The sequence below is a fragment of the Salvelinus alpinus genome, chromosome 27, assembly GCF_045679555.1.
Source record: "Salvelinus alpinus chromosome 27, SLU_Salpinus.1, whole genome shotgun sequence".
In the NCBI taxonomy this organism is placed as follows: domain Eukaryota; kingdom Metazoa; phylum Chordata; class Actinopteri; order Salmoniformes; family Salmonidae; genus Salvelinus; species Salvelinus alpinus.
The window spans coordinates 25,766,247-25,787,793 of NC_092112.1; the positions used below are offsets into that span (position 1 = coordinate 25,766,247).

The following is a 21,547-nucleotide window of genomic DNA, read 5'->3' on the forward strand; positions in this document are numbered from 1 at the left end:
TTCTTTCTGTGAAGCATTCATACTTAGAGACTTATGGCCTCTGTTCTAAGATTGCACCATACATCCTCTTACTTCCATCACTCATCACACAACAAACAGACATTCCAGCTGAAGCTGGCGAACCCCTCTCCTTCTGGTTTCCTAAACATAAGACTTGGAAAACAACAGACAAAACATAACAGCATTGACAATGTTATGTGTTATGCATAAATATATTCATGCAAACTGAAATCTGAGACCATGACAATTCCCACTCTCTCTTTACCTGACTCTATGCCTCCAGGATACTTTTCTGCTGGACTCCACAAAAATAAAAGCCCTAAAAAGCTTCCTCATGCTTCCACCCAGTCTTCCCCTTTCGGCCACAGGTTCTGAGAGGTGTTCCCAAATCATGTCATTTTTACTTAGTTTCCCATCTACTCCATTTCAACTGATAATCATGTGCATAACCTACAATTAACATTCTCTCTTCTTGAATTAATTCAACACTGTATATGCTTTCATATCAATCCCTTTAACATGTTTGTTTAGAGTATAATATCCTATCATCCATTCTCTTTCACATGATGTATTAAAAATAAAACATGTAGCCTCCAAACTCAACCCAGTATGTCTATAGTGGAATCTAATCTCTCTCTCTTTCTCTCTCTGATTCCACATCCTCTGTCATGGTGTTTTCAAGCTCACCCATTATTCAGCTGGACCTTACTTCTCGTGAGACTTATGCACCCACCAAAGAGAGACATAAAGAACTTTACCACTGCAGTGTTGTAAGAAGTATACCACCAGCCTGGTGTATCTTGATGTACACTCAGTCTCCAGAATGCAGCCCAAGCCCTTCCATTTCTGGCTGTTTTTTCCTGAGGACATACACACTAACACATGGGTTATTTCCTGACAACATTAGCAAGATCACTAAATCTTAAGTTTTAATAATAGCCCTATGTAACCATTCTGCCTCAAATACCTGGCCTCCTGCCACAGAAACATTCATAATGATAGTCAAATGATTGTCCCTACAGCAACTGCTGTAAAATAACATATAATCATTCAAGCGTTTTCCAGTTGGATTAATATCCAATCCTAACAAAACTATGTCATAAGTTTCTTAAACTTTTGCTCTAATGTTCAAAATGCCACCACTTATTCTTTTTACCATATCTTTAGATATGTGAATTGTTCTATTTACTTATAGAATTGTCCCTATATTTTACACAGCCAGCTGTCTTTCCTTTTCTGTGAATTATCTCTATTTTTATACATATTTTCTAGAAATAACACCCCTTCACTATCATTACCTTCTTTTATGAGTCCCCTAACCCATAACTGCCATTGTTTGATACATACTTAAAACATCCTTAAGTCAATTTATATATCATTTATATCAGTCCCTCCTCAGGAACATATACACAACCTTATGTTCCTCAAAACAAAAATAAATTGACCAAACGAGAAAAAGAGAAAAAAAAAATAATAAAAAAAAAAAATAATAATAATAATAATAATAATACTTGCACATTTGCAATATTACCACTATTTGTAATGTAATGGAAAACGTCCATCCGTGTCATTCTATGCCAATGTTATTGTTGGTCTCTTTCTTCTTCATTCATGGGTATCTTCGCACAACAGACTACCTATTTATTCAATTGAACATTACATTTTATCATCCCAATTCCAATGACATTATAAAACGAAAGAAACAAAAAACCTTTAATCTAAAATTCTGTAAGTTCTGTCAACCTCCTTGTCTCAGGATTAGTTTCCAGAGCTTCCCTAAGCCTATTAACGTTAAACAGTTCTATATCCAAATAACTAAACAGTTATACTTTTTATTTTATACATTTTCCAACCCAATATTCATGATAACAATCCTTAGTGTTTACTTTAACTCAAATATGACCTCATCTATTCAATACACATCATCCCTTTAATAATTAACATTTATACTAAACACTTTTATTACCAGTATTTAAACTAAACACTTTTATTACCAGTGTTATCTATTTTCCCAATAGCCCTTTTGTCTCAGTTTTTCTTACATGAGTGGCCTGGTAATAAAAGTTCAATACCCCAATTCCTTTAATTCATAATACACCCTGGCCCATATCATTTCAACATGTCTATTATTTGATACAGTTCACAGGTCATCAGACACAGTTGTCCCTCACTATTCAGTCGATTAGGGCGGGTATGAGCTCCACACCCACTAGTGGTGATATTCTCTCCCATGCCCTAAAGCATTCTGACGTCACCTTTCATGACAACTCCCTTATTCTACTGGTGATCTCCCAGATGAATTACAGATGATGTAGTTATCAACAAAACCCTTACATAATCCCACACTCCAATAAACCCTTTAGAAAAACTTTCAACACTTTTTATATGCATAATGAACAAAACACATTTGTGTATTCCCCCAAAGACCATAACCCCAAAGAACTGATAGTTTTACCTATGAACCCATGTTATATCGAAAATTAAAATTAAAATAAACCTATTCGAATAACTTATTCAATTTAAGGGTACAACTCTTCATAATTTTCCCAGGGACATAATAGATTTTCAAAGTAATTATACAGTTTGAATAGAGTCTGGTGTCTTAAACATTTTATAAGTATATCCCACCTGTTCCAACAATTTCTAGCAAAAGGTGATCAGTCTTTTACAAGAAATTCCTAGGATTCAGGGCATTTTGAGACCATTAATATGTTTCTACTCCCCCTTTCTTTAGGAGCAACTTAAATACATTTTTCAAAAACATGTTAATCCTTTTGCATACCCAATTTGAAACTGAATTGGAAAAAACCCTTCCAATAAACCTACTAATGTATATTCATTCCCAGTACATGGTGCACTTAGTAGTAAATCATAAGCCAATAATCGCAAAGGGACTGGACTCACTCATCCAGAACTCCATGTTTTAGCCTTATCCAGATATTTTTATTTTTAAAGCGGCTGACTTTAATTAACTGCTTTCCACAGTAATGCAGTCTCCAATGACATTGTTGACCAGAGAAGATTAAAAAACCCTTTTTTTCCCTTATTCTTTCTGGAAAAGAAAGTGTACATATTGTTAATATTCACAACATTACCTTTTAGTCAGCAAACCAATAATTTTACTTATCCATAGATTTTATTCTAAAGCGTCTTTAACAGTTCCAGAGAATTGTGGTATAGAATGTCTAACAATTAAAATTCCATCGTTATTTTACTAGATGTCAAACGTGATCCAATACTTCTTCTTGACCACATATAAACTGTAATCTCTATGAAACACTCATTGTTCGCTCAGAGACTATACACCGACAAGTAAAAAATTCCATTCTCACTAACCTCAAACCAATTAGTTGTTTGTTATTTTGACAAGGAAATAAACTCTTGTATAGCGGCATTTCCTACTACCGCACTAAGTTCTAATGTCACATTACACTACCCGATATACCTATATCCAGAACAGAGAGCTATTTTCTTATTGGTTCTTAGATCTTGTCAATAGTTCTGCCAATCACCCGCACGTCTGCGAGGACTAGAGGAACCACACACACAACCTCATCGCAATGTATTTTCTGATGATAGAATGTTGACATAAGAACGCCTACAAATCGAGCTTCACATTTTGGTCCCATGCGACTATTTATTTATTTATTTTTCCTAAATACTCCCATGTATTTCTACACCTTTTATTTACTATTTTTCCGAGTTAGAGCCAATCTCCTTTCCAATTAATAATTCATTTGTCACATCACTTAATTTCTTTTATCGAAGCCTACTCTATACAGTACATACATTATTTCTGAATACTACAGCATCAACTCTACTCTGTCACAGGAGAGCTGCGCGCTCCCTCTCCTGGACGTTCTGCCTACATACACACACAACTCGTCTTTCCTTCCTAATCTTCTAGTTTTACACAGATCTACTCATTTCTTACAACATTATCATTCATCCTTTTATGTTTCATCCGTTCATTCAATCCCTTTGTTTTTACCTCAAAACAACTCAGTCTTTCTTTATTGACTTAATTCACTTCCTTCTACATAAGCCTAGACTTCTACAATATGACGAGACTACTGTCTAATCGGATCAGCTTGTCTTCATATCCTATTCAACCCCCAATACTTATCTTTTCTTCTATTCTTAGAGTAGTATTGTGGCGTGACCTACTGAATTACCAAACCCTGGTAGCTAGACAGAGCGGTTTTTTATTCGCAGGATTTCTTTTGCATTTGAACGCCGCACAATCGGGCCAACGTTTTTCCTGCACCTACTACTTCACCCATACAATCCTCCTTTCAGAGCGGAAACTATGAATATTTATTTAACTACTGATTTATGTTTTGACCGTATAAGTTACTTTTGCAGTTGAACGCCGCACAATCGGGCCAACGTTTTCCTACAACCTACCGATTTATGCTTTGACCGTATAAGTTACTTTTGCAGTTGAACGCCGCACAATCGGGCTAACGTTTTCCTACAACCTACTGTTTTATGCTTTGACTGTATAAGCTACTTTTGCAGTTGAACGTCGCACAATCGGGCTAACGTTTTCCTACAACCTACTGTTTTATGCTTTGACTGTATAAGCTACTTTTGCAGTTGAACGTCGCACAATCGGGCTAACGTTTTCCTACAACCTACTGTTTTATGCTTTGACTGTATAAGCTACTTTTGCAGTTGAACGTCGCACAATCGGGCTAACGTTCTCCTGCCTTCTAAATATTTCATCCGTTCAGTCCTTCTTTCAAAGCGGTAACCATGAAATATTAATTTAACTACTAAATATTCACCAACAGACCCTTCTGCCGCGCCGTGAATATCCCACCCAAGCAGACCTCTTCAAAAATGTTCCTTTTTTAAAGAGCGGTATCATGGCTTCCTACATACTTATTTATGCAGCTCTCTCTTTTTAGAGCCGCATCCATAAGTAACCTGTCCAAGCGTTCCTTCTACTAATTTTATTGAAGAGGTATTACAGGATTTTCTACCTACATTATCTGTTTTTACCGTATGGGCTGTCCCACATTATAGCCAGCCATCTCAGCCAGATGGCGCAAACAAGCGCATCATTTAAGCTACACATTCGAACGGTCTGATCTGAACGAGCGCATGCATGCTCACTCTACATCTAACACAAGCAAAGTTCACAGCACCTATTCACTCAGTCTCTATACATGCGCATACATTTACATTTAATACCATTCCCCAAATTACACATACATGCAAATTCATTGAATTTAAAAGTTCTTTTGTATTTACTGGTTTCATTTTAGGAAATTTGAAAGAGAGACTTACGTGGCGCTCCTCTCGCTGAGACAGTATCTCTGGAGCAATCTTACACAAACATTTCAACTATTGTAAGAACTTGCTTACCGTCTAGTTGGGCGGCCACCTCTGTTTGTTTAGATTGTCCAAAGAACCCATCATCAGCCAAGAACGTCCCAGTCCCTATCAGCTCCTGGCAAGTTCGCCAATTATGTCGTGGAAAATCATTTTCAAATACAACGCTTACCAGAACTTTTAAAATCAAACATGCTCTTTATTACAACTGTACAGCCCACTGGCATGTCCCCGCGGAACACACCCCGCGGAACACACCCTGCGGAACACCCCCTGCGGAACACCCCCTTTCTCAGAACTCCAGCTACTCTATTTATCCACACATAGTATTCAAGCTTCCTACTTGTTCACGCCCAATAACGCCCATATCTGCTTTCAATTAGTTTATAATGGTGACCGGACCCTCCATCCTAGTGTGTCAGCATAATGTGTCAATGTACTCTTTGTTTTGTTTGCCTTTATTGGAATCAGCAGATTCAGCCCTATAGGCCTTCCTTTTAGAAGCAGCTGACTATGGATCCCTCTATCTTTAGTGTGTCAGCATAATGTGTCAATGTACTCTTTGTTTTGTTTGCCTTTATTGGAATCAGCAGATTCTGTCTTATAAACCTCTGTTTAGAAGCAGCTGACTATGAATCTCTTTATCATTAGTGTCAGGTCAGCAGACCATGTGTTCTCTCCCTTTCATTAGTGTCAGGTCAGCAGACCATGTGTCTAATTGTCCTAGGCATATTTCTCTGATATGTGTCTTATTGGAATTGTCAGACTATATGTCTCTTCTACCATTAGCATCCAGTTGCCTTATGTTACTACTACAACAGCTTGTTTTTAACAATATAATTTTGAAACAGGAAAATGTAAACATTTACCACACTTTTATCAGCATTTTAAAATATAATCCATGAATGATATAATATATTTGTTAACAATTTTTTATCACAAGTGGGGTGCCGTCCCTAATGCCTTAATGGGTGAGCCGCCACTGCTAAGATCCTTTCCAATGTGTTCTCCAACTCATAAAACATTTTAGAAAAAGTCTCAGTGCCGTTGTCCTCGCAAGGTGAGCTATTGAAAACAGGGTTGTCAATAATTTTGAGCCCTACCTTTTGACAAAAAGGTATTACTTGTATTACAGAATCTCTTTCTCTGAGCAATTGTATTAATATAAAATAAAATATAAAATAATTCCCAATTTTTTGGAGCATACAATATAATTTAATTACATTTTAATTTCGGACCCCGCTGTATATTATAGATTTAATGAGTAGTAGTGGTCATTCTCTAACATGCATTTTCATATATAACACCCCGTGTCCCAAAGGTATTTACTCAGCAGAATGGCGAGTGAAGACTCTTCCAAAAAATACTTCCCATTTCCCTGAAACATGAATAATAATGTCCTTGAGTGCTTTGTTGTTAGTTTTCTCCATCCACTAAAGTAAAGTAACATGAAGTTGCTGTGTCACAACTATCATTCAATTTGTACTAAAGAGTTATGACCCATCCGTTTGTGACTGTGGCCTTTGCTATTGGCTGAAACCTTTCTAAGTGGTCCTCCCTCTCTTGCTACAGTAGATTAGATCCTCCCGGGGCAACATTTATCTTTATGTTCCATCAGACTTTAGAATTACTCTCAAAACATCCACATATTTTTCTTCACTTGAATTGTCACTCCCAATTATACATTTTAGGAAATAAACGTTGGAAGATGGTCAAAGATGTGTTTATGCCTGGAGCAAAGTAACAGTCAGCATTAACTCACTATCTGATTAGACTGGTTGCCCCTGGTTCCTAATATGGTTAGGAATGAGCGTCAAGCATCTGAGTTCTGTTTCTTCTAGCATTTCTAGATACTTCCATCAGATCACTTGCTTATTTAATATCAAGCAGTTCATCTACAGGTAGCCACAGCAACAGATCCCTTGCCGTTTTAAATTAAGTTAATTCATTCAAGGTTTTGTATGTTTATTTTCTACTCTTCCAAACAGTAGAGCTGACACTACAGGAAGCCCTTCACCAGTCAGTGTTCATGCCATGTACCTCGCCATCCCCCAGCAGCACTCCTTTCTGCTGGGACCAGCACAGCAAGCTGCTACCCACCGTGGCTGGCATCACTTCAAGCAAAGTGGCTGTGTGGACAGTGGAGGAGGTACTGGATAACTTACATTGTTTCTTGCAGTCTAAATAACTGTCTGGGTAATTTGGATAACTGTACTAACCATGATGTTCAATGTGTTACAGGTGATTGAGTTCATCCAAGGTCTTCCAGGCTGTAACGAACACGTGCACACTTTCAGAGATGAGGTACAGTTTCAGTACACTACAGCTTTTAACTCTGACCACTGATACACACACACACTGACTTCTGGGAAAAGGACTTCCCATTTGCTGTCTGCTTGTGGGATTATAAAGATCCCATTTTGGTTTCATCAGATGCATTACCTCCACATTATCGCTCTGTGGTCTCCACATCTGTGTCTGCCTCAGAGTTGAAACTTTTACTGCAGTGAGCTAAATCAGGGTCACACAGAGTGTTTCTTGATAGTCCTAAACAAATCTACTTTGAAACAAAAGTATACACCTCACACACACGGTTATGAGCTTAAAAAAGAAGACACCTGTACCATGTCAGATATAGAGTTGAAATATATTCAATTTGGAGCATCACAATATTAATCAAATAAACAGTGACGGTGATGGTACTTGAATTATTATTTTTTGCATGCTAGTACTTTAAAAAAGTGCCAATATTTTGCGAATAAAGTAAACACTTTTAGAATAAAGTCTCAGTTATATTTCAAGATTAACGTAGGGGATTTGGTTAAGTGCATGTCTCCCTGGCTCCCTAATGCTGTGCACGCCACCATTGAAATGTCTTAGTTACTGTAGATGACCTACAAAGTAGTGGCAAAACAAACAAATGGCCATAAATCCAATGATCTAATACACTCATTCAAACAGGTGTCACTGCACATGATCTATTAGCTCGCACACACACACTCACACACCAAGTTTCCCCCTGTCAATTTCAGACTATAGGTATACACTCTTCTAACGACCATGGAGTGTTATGAGCACAAACAAGTCAGTCTGACCTCCGAATTCGCTACAACGTTCTGCTGCGTACCCTAGGCGAACATTTTGCAAAAATGTTTTTTCATAATGGCAACTATTAATGACCTTATCCATGGTGCTTTACTAACAGTAGTATTTCCCCCTTATGGCAACTACCCTCCTAACGGCTATACGCTAGTTGGCTACATGAGCACACACAATAAAACACATTATCTTAGGATCCTGGAGACTGGGGGCTATGCGTGTGTATGTCCCATGTTAAACTGCTCTCCAAATTCGCTACAAAACCACTATTTTGCAGCCCATTCTAAAACTATAGAGGCCTACTAGATTGAGTACCCGAGGCTAATCGTATGTTACAGTGGGCAAGTAAAAGTAAATGATGTGCCTATCCAACGGCTGCGGGAAGAATGAACAATGAACCTGGGGTTTTACGTAAGTGTCTGTGGGAGGAGAGGCAACACAAGGACCACTCCTACATGCGCAAACCAGCTCATCTGAGGCACTGTTTGATTATATTCATCTATCGGTCTCCCTATAGGATGGGAGGAATGAAGGATGCATAGGTTAACCCAAAACTAGAGCATCGTCGCCGTTATAGGCTATTGGTCTCAGTTGTAACGCTAACATAGGCTACCACTTGTTCACCTTGTAGAGGCTAGTGCCTAGGCCTTTTGGCTGTTAAGCTATGACAATGGAACATCAAATTACTGTCTCAGATGGGGCTTTATCCAAACCCCTTTCCCCCTGCTCCATGGCAAGGTTCATGACAGGGGTTTGGGGGCCGCCCTTGAGCTTGACAGGACGCACAATCCCTCTCCACGCAATCTGTGACCTACATTCACAAGATAATAAGCATAGTCCTATGAGGCTACTTCATTGGAAGTGTAGCCTACATAAAACACCATGCCATTCCGCACACATTTGTAAATTAACCTTTTGTTTCGACATATAGGCTGCTGACCTAGCTGTTACTCTCTCAAATGTACTATGCACGGTGTTGACATACGCAGGGGATGGAGGATAACATTGTAGAGAAAATCGAAGGGCACCTTGTCTGCATTCAACTCCATGTCTCTTCGTAGTCTCATGTCTCTTCGTAGTCTGAAAACGCACCATGGCCATTAGAATGGTATTGCTTTGGGGATACTGTGTGTGTGTGTGTGTGTGTGTGTGTGTGTGTGTGTGTGTGTGTGTGTGTGTGTGTGTGTGTGTGTGTGTGTGTGTGTGTGTGTGTGTGTGTGTGTGTGTGTGTGTGTGTGTGTGTGTGTGTGTGTGTGTGTGTGTGTGTGTGTGTGTGTGTGTGTGTGTGTGTGTGTGTGTGTGTGTGTGTGTGTGTGTGTGTGTAATACAACTTTATTCTCGAAATAGTGCCACTTTTCTAAAAGTACTATGCAAAACAAAAATCTAAGTACAACCACACCTCACCATTTTTCTTTTGTTTTCACTTGGCCTTAATACTCTTCTATACTTTATATGCATTTATATACATTTACAAATATTAGAGTAAAACAAGGTTATATTTTGGCTTCTGGTGGGGTACCACATTTAAACTAAGCTCATGAGGCATTTATAAGTTATATTCTTCAATGTACAGTGGGGCAAAAAAGTATTTAGTCAGCCACCAATTGTGCAAGTTCTCCCACTTAAAAAGATGAGAGAGGCCTGTAATTTTCATCATAGGTACACTTCAACTATGACAGACAAAATTAGGGAAAAAAATCCAGAAAATCACATTGTAGGATTTTTAATGAATTTATTTGCAAATTATGGTGGAAAATAAGTATTTGGTCGCCTACAAACAAGCAAGATTTCTGGCTCTCACAGACCTGTAACTTCTTCTTTAAGAGGCTCCTCTGTCCTCCACTTGTTACCTGTATTAATGGCACCTGTTTGAACTTGTTATCAGTATAAAAGACACCTGTCCACAACATCAAACAGTCACACTCCAAACTCCACTATGGCCAAGACCAAAGAGCTGTCAAAGGACACCAGAAACAAAATTGTAGACCTGCACCAGGCTGGGAAGACTGAATCTGCAATAGGTAAGCAGCTTGGTTTGAAGAAATCAACTGTGGGAGCAATTATTAGAAAATGGAAGACATACAAGACCACTGATAATCTCCCTCGATCTGGGGCTCCACGCAAGATCTCACCCCGTGGGGTCAAAATGATCACAAGAACGGTGAGAAAAAATCCCAGAACCACACGGGGGGACCTAGTGAATGACCTGCAGAGAGCTGGGACCAAAGTAACAAAGCCTACCATCAGTAACACACTACGCCGCCAGGGACTCAAATCCTGCAGTGCCAGACGTGTCCCCCTGCTTAAGCCAGTACATGTCCAGGCCCGTCTGAAGTTTGCTAGAGAGCATTTGGATGATCCAGAAGAAGACTGGGAGAATGTCATATGGTCAGATGAAACCAAAATATAACTTTTTGGTAAAAACTCAACTCGTCGTGTTTGGACGACAAAGAATGCTGAGTTGCATCCAAAGAACACCATACCCACTGTGAAGCATGGGGGTGGAAACATCATGCTTTGGGGCTGTTTTTCTGCAAAGGGACCAGGACGACTGATCCGTGTAAAGGAAAGAATGAATGGGGCCATGTATCGTGAGATTTTGAGTGAAAACCTCCTTCCATTAGCAAGGGCATTGAAGATGAAACGTGGCTGGGTCTTTCAGCATGACAATGATCCCAAACACACCGCCCGGGCAACGAAGGAGTGGCTTCGTAAGAAGCATTTCAAGGTCCTGGAGTGGCCTAGCCAGTCTCCAGATCTCAACCCCATAGAAAATCTTTGGAGGGAGTTGAAAGTCCGTGTTGCCCAGCAACAGCCCCAAAACATCACTGCTCTAGAGGAGATCTGCATGGAAGAATGGGCCAAAATACCAGCAACAGTGTGTGAAAACCTTGTGAAGACTTACAGAAAACGTTTGACCTCTGTCATTGCCAACAAAGGGTATATAACAAAGTATTGAGATAAACTTTTGTTATTGACCAAATACTTATTTTCCACCATCATTTGCAAATAAATTCATTAAAAGTCCTACAATGTGATTTTCTGGAATTTCTTTTCTCATTTTGTCTGTCATAGTTGAAGTGTACCTATGATGAAAATTACAGGCCTCTCTCATCTTTTCAAGTGGGAGAACTTGCACAATTGGTGGCTGACTAAATACTTTTTTGCCCCACTGTATATGTCAAAAAATGGATGAGGCATCTACTGATTGCCCCTTTAAAATAAATTGGATTGTCCCAGAGGCCTGTGGTGTAAGGCAAAAACTCAATTAGGCCTATTTAGGTATTCTCTACAGATTATCCAAGTAATTAAACACAATAAATCTCACTTCTCATAGAGTGATGTTCATGTTATGCCATTCTGTTAGCGTTAATAGCGGTTGATATTACTACAGTAGAATATGACTCAACCCCTGAATAACACCCCCTCTAATGAGCCATGGTCATTTGTATAACCCTCATGGTGGAGAATCCTTAAAAACCCTTGGCTTTGAAGTTAATTCTTTATGCACCGCTATGTCTAAGATGCCTGTTTTTGGAGGTTGAAAGTGAAACATATTCCTTGGGCAAAAATGTTCAATAGGAAAGCGCTTTGATGGTGGACATTTTCCAACGTGAGACTTCTCTAACTCTTCCCTCCCTCATATGTTTTTGTCCAGCAAATAGATGGTGAAGCCTTCCTTCTGTTGACTCAGGTTGACCTAGTGAGGATCATGAGCATCAAGCTGGGTCCAGCCATAAAGATCTACAACTCCATCTTGATGTTCAAGACGGCAGAGGAATCGGCATGTAATGAGCTCTAACGAAGGTCGGAGGCCACTATTTTTACCCTGAGCAGAGCAGAGCCAGGAGAAGGAGGTCTACAGATAAGGATGTGAAGCACAAAGAACCATTCTTCTTCCCAGAGGAAGCAAACTGAATGCACATGTGAATTGCACAAGTAATTTTTTTTAAGACAGCCATATTGCATACTGCGAATCTCCAATGTGATTGGAGAAATGTCATTTTCAATCATCAGCTCTATTATGTGTAATATTATTGTACATTATAGGCTCTTTTTATATTAGTGTTGGGGTGGTGCCACGAGGATGCTCGTTCTACCTAAAAACTAAAACTGGAAATGTAGAGCAAATGCGTCAGATTTCCTTTAGTGCATCACAATCAGCAACTCTGACATTTTCATCATGTAGAAAGTCCCATCTGCACAGGACTTTAGCTGTTCCGGTCTCTCTGGGATGCTGATGTCATGCAGGTCAGAGAGATTCTAACTGAGAATGGAAGCTCAGTGATTACCCAGGTGAGTGGCACAGAGAAATTAATACATTCATGAGAAAGTCCTCATGCTTTTTTATCCTTGTTACTTCTGTCTGGCTGCTGGGGTGGTGGTGCTGGAGGACAAGGCTGTATAACTGAGAGGAGGGAGGGACTTTTATTAATTCACCAAACCAACGGGCACCATACTGTAAAACAAGCCATCAGGCCCTGCATTTAATTTCCCTTTTGGTAAATGCACCCACCTATTATGCTTTATGGATAGCCATATACAGTACCTGTATAAAGACCAACATGGGTCACCTTGGTCTGGTTTCTCCTGTGTATTGTACAGTCATCTCCTCATCAGTACTGTTCAGGCCCTATGAAGCAGTGACAAGTGTCTGTTTACTTTAAGGTACTAACCCCAGGGAAGGGGTTTGGTTGAATGAATGAAATCTAAAAGTCCATATAGACAATGGTATTTCTTTACGTGGACTGTTGTTCACTATTGTTTATTTACAGTGCATTCGGGTGGTATTCAGACCCCTTGACCTTTTCCACATTATGTTACGTTACAGCCTTAATCTAAAATTGATGTTTGTGTGTAGATTCCTCGTCAATTTACACACAATATCCCATAATGACAAATTGAAAACAGGTTTTTACAAATGTATAAAAAAATAAAAAACAGAAATACCTTATTTACATAAGTATTCAGACCCTTTACTATGAGACCCGAAATTGAGCTCAGGTGCATCCTGTTTCCATTGACTCTCCTTGAGATGTTTCTACAACTTGATTGGAGTCCACCTGTGGTAAATTCAATTGATTGGACATGATATGGAAAGGCACACATCTGTCCATATAAGGTCCCACAGTTGACAGTGCATGTCAGAGCAAAAAAACAAGCCATGAGGTCGAAGGAATTGTGTCTAGGCACAGATCTGGGCAAGGTTACCAAAAAAATTTCTGCAGAAGTTGAAGTTCCCCAAGAACACAGTGGCCTCCATCATTCTTAAATGGAAGAAGTTTGGAAACACTATGACTCTTCCTAGAGCTGGTCGCCTGGCCAAACGGGGAGAAGTGCCTTGGTCAGGGATGTGACCAAGAACCCGATGGTCACTCTGACAGAGTTCCTCTGTGGAGATGGGAGGACCTCCCAGAAAGACAACCATCTCTGCAGCACTCCACCAATCAGGCCTTTATGGTAGAGTGGCCAAACGGAAGCCACTTCTCAGTAAAAGGCACATGACAGCCCGCTTGGAGATCGCCAGAAGGCACCTAAAGGACACTCAGACAATGAGAAGCAAGCTTCTCTGGTCTGATGAAACTAAGATTGAACTCTTTGGCCTGAATGCCAAGCGTCACATTCTGCAGGAAACCTGGCACCATCCCAACGGTAATGCATGGTGGTGGGAGCATCATGCTGTGAGGATGTTTTTCAGCGTCAGGGAATGGGAGGCTAGTCAGGATCGAGGGAAAGATGAAAAGAGCGATCCTTGATGAAAACCTGCTCCAGAGTGCTCAGGACCTCAGACTGGGGCGAAGGTTCACCTTCCAACAGGACAACAATACTAAGCACACAGCCAAGACAATGCAGTAGGGGCTTCGGGACAAGTCTCTGAATGTCCTTGAGTGGCCCTGCCAGAGCCCGGACTTGAACCTGATCGAACATCTCTGGAGAGACCTGAAAATAGCTATGCAGTGACGCTCCCCATCCAATCTGACAGCGCTTTAGAGCATCTGCAGAGAAGAATGGGAGAAATACCCCAAATACAGGTGTGCCAAGCTTGTAGCGTCATACCCAATAAGACTGGCTGTAATCACTGCCAAAGGTGCTTTAACAAAGTACTGAGTAAAGGGTCTGAATACTTATGTAAATGTCATATTTCACTTGTTTTATTATAAATTTGCAAAAATGTCTAAAAACCTATTTTTGCTTTGTCATTATGATGTATTGTGTGTAGATTATTTTATTTTTTTCACCTTTACTTAACCAGGTAGGCCAGTTGAGAACAAGTTCTCATTTACAACTGCGACCTGGCCAGGATAAAGCAAAGCAGTGCGACACAAACAGCAACACAGAGTTACGCATGGAATAAACAAATGTACAGTCAATAACACAATAGAAAAAATCTATATACAGTGTGTGCAAATGAGGTAAGATTAGGGAGGTAACGCAATAAATAGGCCGTTGTAGCGAAGTCATTTAGCAATTAACACTGGAGTGACAGGTGCGCAGAAGATGAATGTGCAAGTTGAGATACTGGGGTGCAAAGGAGCAACAACAAAAAAATAACAATATGGGGATGAGGTAGTTGGATGGGCTATTTACAGATGAGCTATGTACAGGTGCAATGATCTTTGAGCTGCTCTGACAGCTGATGCTTAAAGTTAGTCAGGGAGATATGAGTCTCCAGCTTCAGTGATTTTTGCAATTCGCTCCAGTCATTGGCAGCAGAGAACTTGAAGGAAAGGCGGCCAAAGGAGGAATTGGCTTTGGGGGTGACCAGTGAAATATACCTGCTGGAGCGCGTGCTACTGGTGGGTGCTGCAATGGTGACCAGTGAGCTGAGATAAGGCGGGGCCTTACCTAGCAAAGACTTATAGATGACCTTGAGCCAGTGGGTTTGGCGATGAATATGAAGCGAGGGCCAGCCAACGAGAGCATACAGGTCACAGTGGTGGGTAGTAAATGGGGCTTTGGTGACAAAACAGATGTCACTGTGATAGACTACATCCAATTTGCTGAGTAGAGTGTTGGAGGCTAATTTGTAAATGACCGGTAGGATAGTCAGTTTTACGAGGGTATGTTTGGCAGCATGAGTGAAGGATGATTTGTCGCGAAATAGGAAGCCGATTCTAGATTTAATTTTGGATTGGAGATGCTTAATGTGAGTCTGGAAGGAGAGTTTACAGTCTAACCAGACACCTAGGTATTTGTAGTTGTCCACATATTCTAAGTCAGAACTGTCCAGAGTAGTGATGCTGGACGGGCGGGCAGGTGCGGGCAGCGATCGGTTGAAGAGCATGTATATAGTTTTACTTGCATTTAAGAGCCCTCAAGCGCCAGAAAGGGAAGAGCGGGAGCAGACGTGACAGTCCAGGCACAGCTGGGGCTGAAGCGGCAACGGTGAGAGACTTGTTTCGGGAAAGGTGGATTTTTAGAAGTAGAAGCATAAATTCTTTGGGCACAGACCTGGATAGTATGACAGAACTCTGTAGGCTATCTCTGCAGTAGATTGCAACTCCGCCCCCTTTGGCAGTTCTATCTTGTCAGAAAATGTTATAGTTAGGGATGGACTTTTCTGGATTTTTGGTGGCCTTCCTAAGCCAGGATTCAGACACGGCTAGGACATCCGGGTTGGCAGAGTGTGCTAAAGCAGTGAATAAAACAAACTTAGGGAGGAGGCTTCTAATGTTAACATGCATGAAACCAAGGCTTTTACGATTACAGAAGTCAACAAATGAGAGCGCCTGGGGAATGGGAGTGGAGCTAGGCGCTGCAGGGCCTGGATTAACCTCTACATCACCAGAGGAATGGAGGAGTAGGATAAGGGTACGGCTAAAGGCTATAAGAACTGGTCGTCTAGTGCGTTTGGAACAGAGAGTAAAAGGAGCAGGTTTCTGGGCGCGGAAGAATAGATTCAAGGCATAATGTACAGACAAAGGTATGGTAGGATGTGAATACAATGGAGGTAAACCTTGGCATTGAGTGACGATGAGAGGTTTTGTCTCTAGAGACATCATTTAGACCAGGTGAGGTCACCACATGTGTGGGAGGTGGAACAAAAGGGCTAGCTAAGGTATATTGAGCAGGGCTGGAGGCTCTACAGTGAAATAAGACAATAATCACTAACCAAAACAGCAATTGACAAGGCATATTGACATTAGGGAGAAGCATGCGTAGCCGAGTGATCATAGGGACCAGTGAGTAGCTAGGCGAGCTGGAGACACGGCGATTCAGACAGCTAGCGGTCCGGGGCTAGCAGAAGGGCCTTAGGGGGACGTCGCGACAGAAGAGTCTGTGTAGCTCCCTCGGACAGTTACGTCGGCAGACCAGTCGTGATGGATCGGCAGGGCTCCGTCTAGGCAGTAAAAGGTTCCAGGCCAATTGGCAAAATAGGTATTGTAGCCCAAGAAATTGGCTGATGGACCTCTTCCGCTAACAGTCCGATATGCTCTAGACAGCTAGCGGGCCGTGGCTAGCAGGCTAGCGGATGGGCCTTCAGGGGACGTCGCGACGGAGGAGCCTGTTGAAACCCCCTCGGGTGGATTACATCGGTAAACCAGTTGTGATGGATCGGCGGGGCTCCGTGTCGACAGTAAAAGGGGTCCAGGCCATTTGGCAAAATAGGTATTTTAGCCCAAGGAGTGGCTGATGGACCTCTTCAGCTAGCCGGGAGATGGGCCTAGCACGAGGCTAGTTCCCGGCTAACTGGTGCTTGCTTCGGGACAGAGACGTTAGCCAGGAGTAGCCACTCAGATAGCAGCTAACTAGCTGCGCTGATCCAGGTGAAAAGGTTCAGAGCTTGCAGTAGGAATCTGGAGATATGGAGATTTGGTGGAGAAAAAGCAGTCCGGTATGCTCTGGCTTGAATCGTGCTGTGCAGACAGGCAGGAGTTGACCGGGCTAAGGTTAGCTGAGTACCGCTAGCAGTGGCTAACTGACTAGTGGCTAGTTAGCTGGCTAGCTTCTGTTGGGGGTTCCGGTTCGTGTTAATGGACAGTCCAGCAGGCATCGGCTGTGTAGCCAAGTGATCATAGGGTCAAATGAGCAGCACTAGATGAAACAAGGAACAGTTCGGTAGTCGATTACTATGTTGAGCGAGCGGGAGACACGGCGTTCAGGGAGCTAGCAGGCCGGGGCTAGCAGATGGATCATCACCAAACATCCACGATGCAGAGGCCGGTTGAGAGCTGGCCGAGTTACGTCAGCAGACCAGCAGACCAGTCATGATGGATCGGCGGGGCTCCGTGTCGACAAAGGGTCCAGGCCAATTGGCAAGAGAAGTGTTGTAGTTGGTGTACTTAGTTTGCTAGCCGGGAGACGGGCCTAGCTCGGGGCTAACTGGCGCATGCTTCTGGACAAGGGCGTTAGCCACAATAGCTCCAGAGCTTGTGGAAGGAATCTGGTGATGTAGTTGAAAAGAGCAGTCCGATATGATCAGGGCTGGTATCGCGCTGTGCAGACTGGCAGGTATTATCCGGGCTATCCAAGCTAAAGCGGCAGGAGTCCGAGCTAGAGGTAAAGACCGTTAGCAGAGGCTAACAATGACTAAATAACTAGTAGCTAATTCGCTGGCTAGCCTGTGATGGAGGTTCCAGTTATAAGGTCTAAAAAAATTGCTGATCCGTACCACATTGGGTGAGGCGGGTTGCAGGAATGTATATTTATTTTGAAAATGGACAAAAGAGATTGAAATGTATACAAAAAAACTGAAAAAGACAATATTTACATGGGATGAAAACAAACACGTCTTACTGCTGTGCCATCTTGGATTTTCTTTTGATGAGGGGAAAAAACGATCTAACGTAACAAAAATGTGGAAAAAGTCAAGGGGTATGAATACTTTCCGAATGCACTGAGAACTTGCATTTAAAGCAATCACTAAATATAATTGAATGGATACATTGCTGATCATCTCAAAGACATACTTAGTGCCCTTGAAAAAAGTTGACTGTAATATGCTATTTCTATTTTCAATGGGCTTTACTGAAGCCTAAAGAGAAAATGTTGGTTTATGTTTTGCTTTTATTGATTTAATAATGCTTTTTCTTTCTTGTCACACCAGTGAGTGAGACTGCTGTGTATAGAATTATGCAATGCAATGTAAATGGGAAAAGAGCTTGCCATTTTTGCAGCTTAATAATGATGAAACCTTTATTCCACCTGTATTGATTCACAAATAAATACAATGAGAAGTACACTAAGGCTGCCCTGTCTACTTGTGTCCCAGGTGTTACTGCTGTCTCAAGTTGTACTTTCAGTGTACACTAAACCCACTTTGGATTTGTTGAAGTCTTCTTGCCCGACACCCTAGACCCACTTCAATTGAGTACAGGCTTAACTGAATGAACAAAGATGGAATGCAATATGACATTTTATTAAATAGTTTGGGGAATGGCCTGTTCTCTGACGGATGATCCTCGGAGCCAGATGATGTAATGGCAGGTAGCCCTATGCGGGGCTGCTGGCATCGAAACACCCCCACTGGTGGAAAGGAGTTTCACCAATGAGCCTTAAGGTTATTATAGCTTGGGATGATGGGGATGTGGAATGGTTGTCGAAAACTTTTTCTGAAAAACAGCAAGTGAGAGAACAAGGGTAAGTTAATATATAAATATATCCCAAGATTTATGCCCATTGGTTGAGAGAGAGAGGAAGGCGATCATTACAAGAGTGAGCCCATAGTTTAAACAGCAAGCGTGAGAAATGTGCATTATTGTGCCGTGCTTATAGGCTATAAGGTAAATAGGTGAATGACATTCCAAACATGGCTAACAGGAAAGAGGAAAAGAAACAAGGTGCTATGCTGATGATATGTTTCTATTCATTCTCACTATTACCGTAGAATAGGAAAAAAAGTGAATTATGTTATGCTTACTGGATGAAGTTAATCAAGCATTCAGATCAGCCTTCCTGATTGAACTTTCATAACTTACATTTCAATTCAGTACAGGCTTAACTGAATAAAAAACTAAGATGGAATGTAATGTGATATTATATTAAATAGTTTGAGGAATGGCTTCGTCTCTAAGGGGAGATGCTCTGATCAGGTAGCCCTATACGAGGCTGCCGGCATCAACTTACATAGTTGACATGCATGGTTACATTGTGTATGTTTATGCATACAGTAATTATTATTTAATATGTCCTCACCTGGGATTTGAACTCATTCCGATGTTCCTGCTATGCCACTATGTGTGTGTCAATGACTGATTTCACCTGTAGGCCTATTCTTACACTTTGCACTAAAAAGTAAATCTCAGCTTTGTTAAAAATACACTGAATAAAAACGACACTGAACAAAAATATGAATGCAACATGTAAAGTGTTGGTCCCATGTTTCATGAGCTGAAACAAAATATCCCAGAAATGTTCAATACGCACAAAAAGCTTATTTCTCTCAAATTGTGTGCCCAAATTTGTTTACATCCTTGTTAGTGAGCATTTCTCCTTTGCCAAGATAATCCATCCACCTAACAGGTGTGGCATATCAAGAAGCTGATTGCACAGCATGATCATTACACAGGTGCAACTTGTTCTGGGGGCAATAAAAGGCCACTCTAAAATGTGCAGTTTTGTCACACAACACAATGCCACAGATGTCTTAAGTTTTGATGGAGCATGCCATTGGCGTGCAGACTGCAGGAATGTCCACCAGAGCTGTTGCCAGACAATTACATGTTAATTTCTCTGCCATATGCCGCCTCCAACGTCGTTCTAAGGAATTTGTCAGTACATCCAACCAGCCTCACAACTTCAGGCCATGTGTATGTGGGCGCGCGGTTTGCTGGTGTCAACGTTGTGAACAGAGTGCCCATGGTAGCGGTGGGATTATGCTATGGGAAGGCATAAACTACGGACAACGAACACAATTGCATTTTATCGATGTCAATCTGAATGCACAGAGATACCGTGACGAGGTCCTGAGGCCCATTGTCGTGCCATTCATCTCCATGATAATGTATGGCCTCATGTCACAAGGATTTGTACACAATTCCTGGAAGCGGAAAATGTCCCAGTTCTTACATGGCCTGCATACTCACCAGACATGTCTCCCATTGAGCATGTTTGGGATGCTCTGGATCGATGTATACGACGGCATCTTCCAGTTCCCGCCAATATCCTGCATCTTCGCACAGCCATTGAAGAGGAGTGGGACAACGTTCCACAGGCCACAATCAACAGCCCGACATATGCGCTGCATGAGGCAAATGGTGGTCACACCAGATACTCACTGGTTTTCTGATCCACACGTCTACCTTTTTTTAGGTATCTGTGACCAACAGATGCATATCCGTATTCCCAGTCATGTGAAATCCCTAGATTAGGCCTAAGGATTTTAATTAAATTGACTGATTTCCTTGTATGAACTGTAATTTAGTAAAATCTTTGAATTTGTTGCATGTTGTGTTTATATTTTTGTTCAGTGTAGAATATGCATAAAATGCATTCTCCATTTGCAATGTCTGCCTATGCCCACACATATTGTCTCAAGAAAATATTATATTTTTAATAGCCTCAAACACCCAGTTATGCTCCCTAATTTCAAAATAGGCAATCATCACTGTCAATCGTGAATGATTTGATTTATCTCATTCTGTTTTATAGGAATAGCCTATGCATTTTGATCTTCTTGAATTACTGTTAAGTGAGTGACTTAGAGCAGATGGTGTTTCAATCAAAGCATATATCCTGCCTAGTGCCTCTGTTGAGTTTTGGCTCATGATTAAAAAAATATTGATATTCAGCTTCAGCTAACTATCCTAAAATCTCATTCGAAATGAGGTGTTTTTGGTGTAACTGTCAAAGCTCAGGAGAAGACCCAGATACAGAAAGTCTTGAAGTAACAAAAGTTTATTACAAAAACAGGGGGGCAGGCGAAAGACAGGTCAAGGGCAGGCATAGGTCAGTAATCCAGAGCAGAGTCCGAAATGGACAGAACGGCAGGCAGGCTCAGGGTCAGGGCAGGCAGAGGTCAGTAATCCAGGGTGGTGTGACAAGGTACAGAACATCAGGCAGGCTCAGGGTCAGGGCAGACAGAATGGTCAAAACCGTGATAACTAGAAAACAGGAACTAGCGAAAGAGAGGAGCATGGGAAAACAGCTGGTAGGCTTGACGAAACAA

The 21,547-nt window shown here is 41.4% G+C and overlaps 1 protein-coding gene across 3 annotated transcripts in view; it reads left to right on the top strand.

Annotated features, from left to right (window-relative positions):
- LOC139556247 (lethal(3)malignant brain tumor-like protein 3) overlaps positions 1-18,622 on the top strand; it is a 55,265-nt gene extending 36,643 nt beyond the window's left edge. The window contains exons 20-22 of one of the 3 annotated variants that reach the window (XM_071369943.1): positions 7,329-7,489; positions 7,582-7,644; positions 12,134-18,622. In XM_071369943.1, coding sequence (XP_071226044.1) covers positions 7,329-7,489; positions 7,582-7,644; positions 12,134-12,241 — 332 coding nt within the window. In that variant the 3' untranslated portion in view covers positions 12,242-18,622. Of the gene's footprint in view, positions 1-7,328; positions 7,490-7,581; positions 7,645-12,097 lie in introns of all 3 variants that reach the window. The other 2 variants (XM_071369942.1, XM_071369940.1) reach the window with 2 other exon arrangements.
- Positions 18,623-21,547: the final 2,925 nt, after the last annotated feature.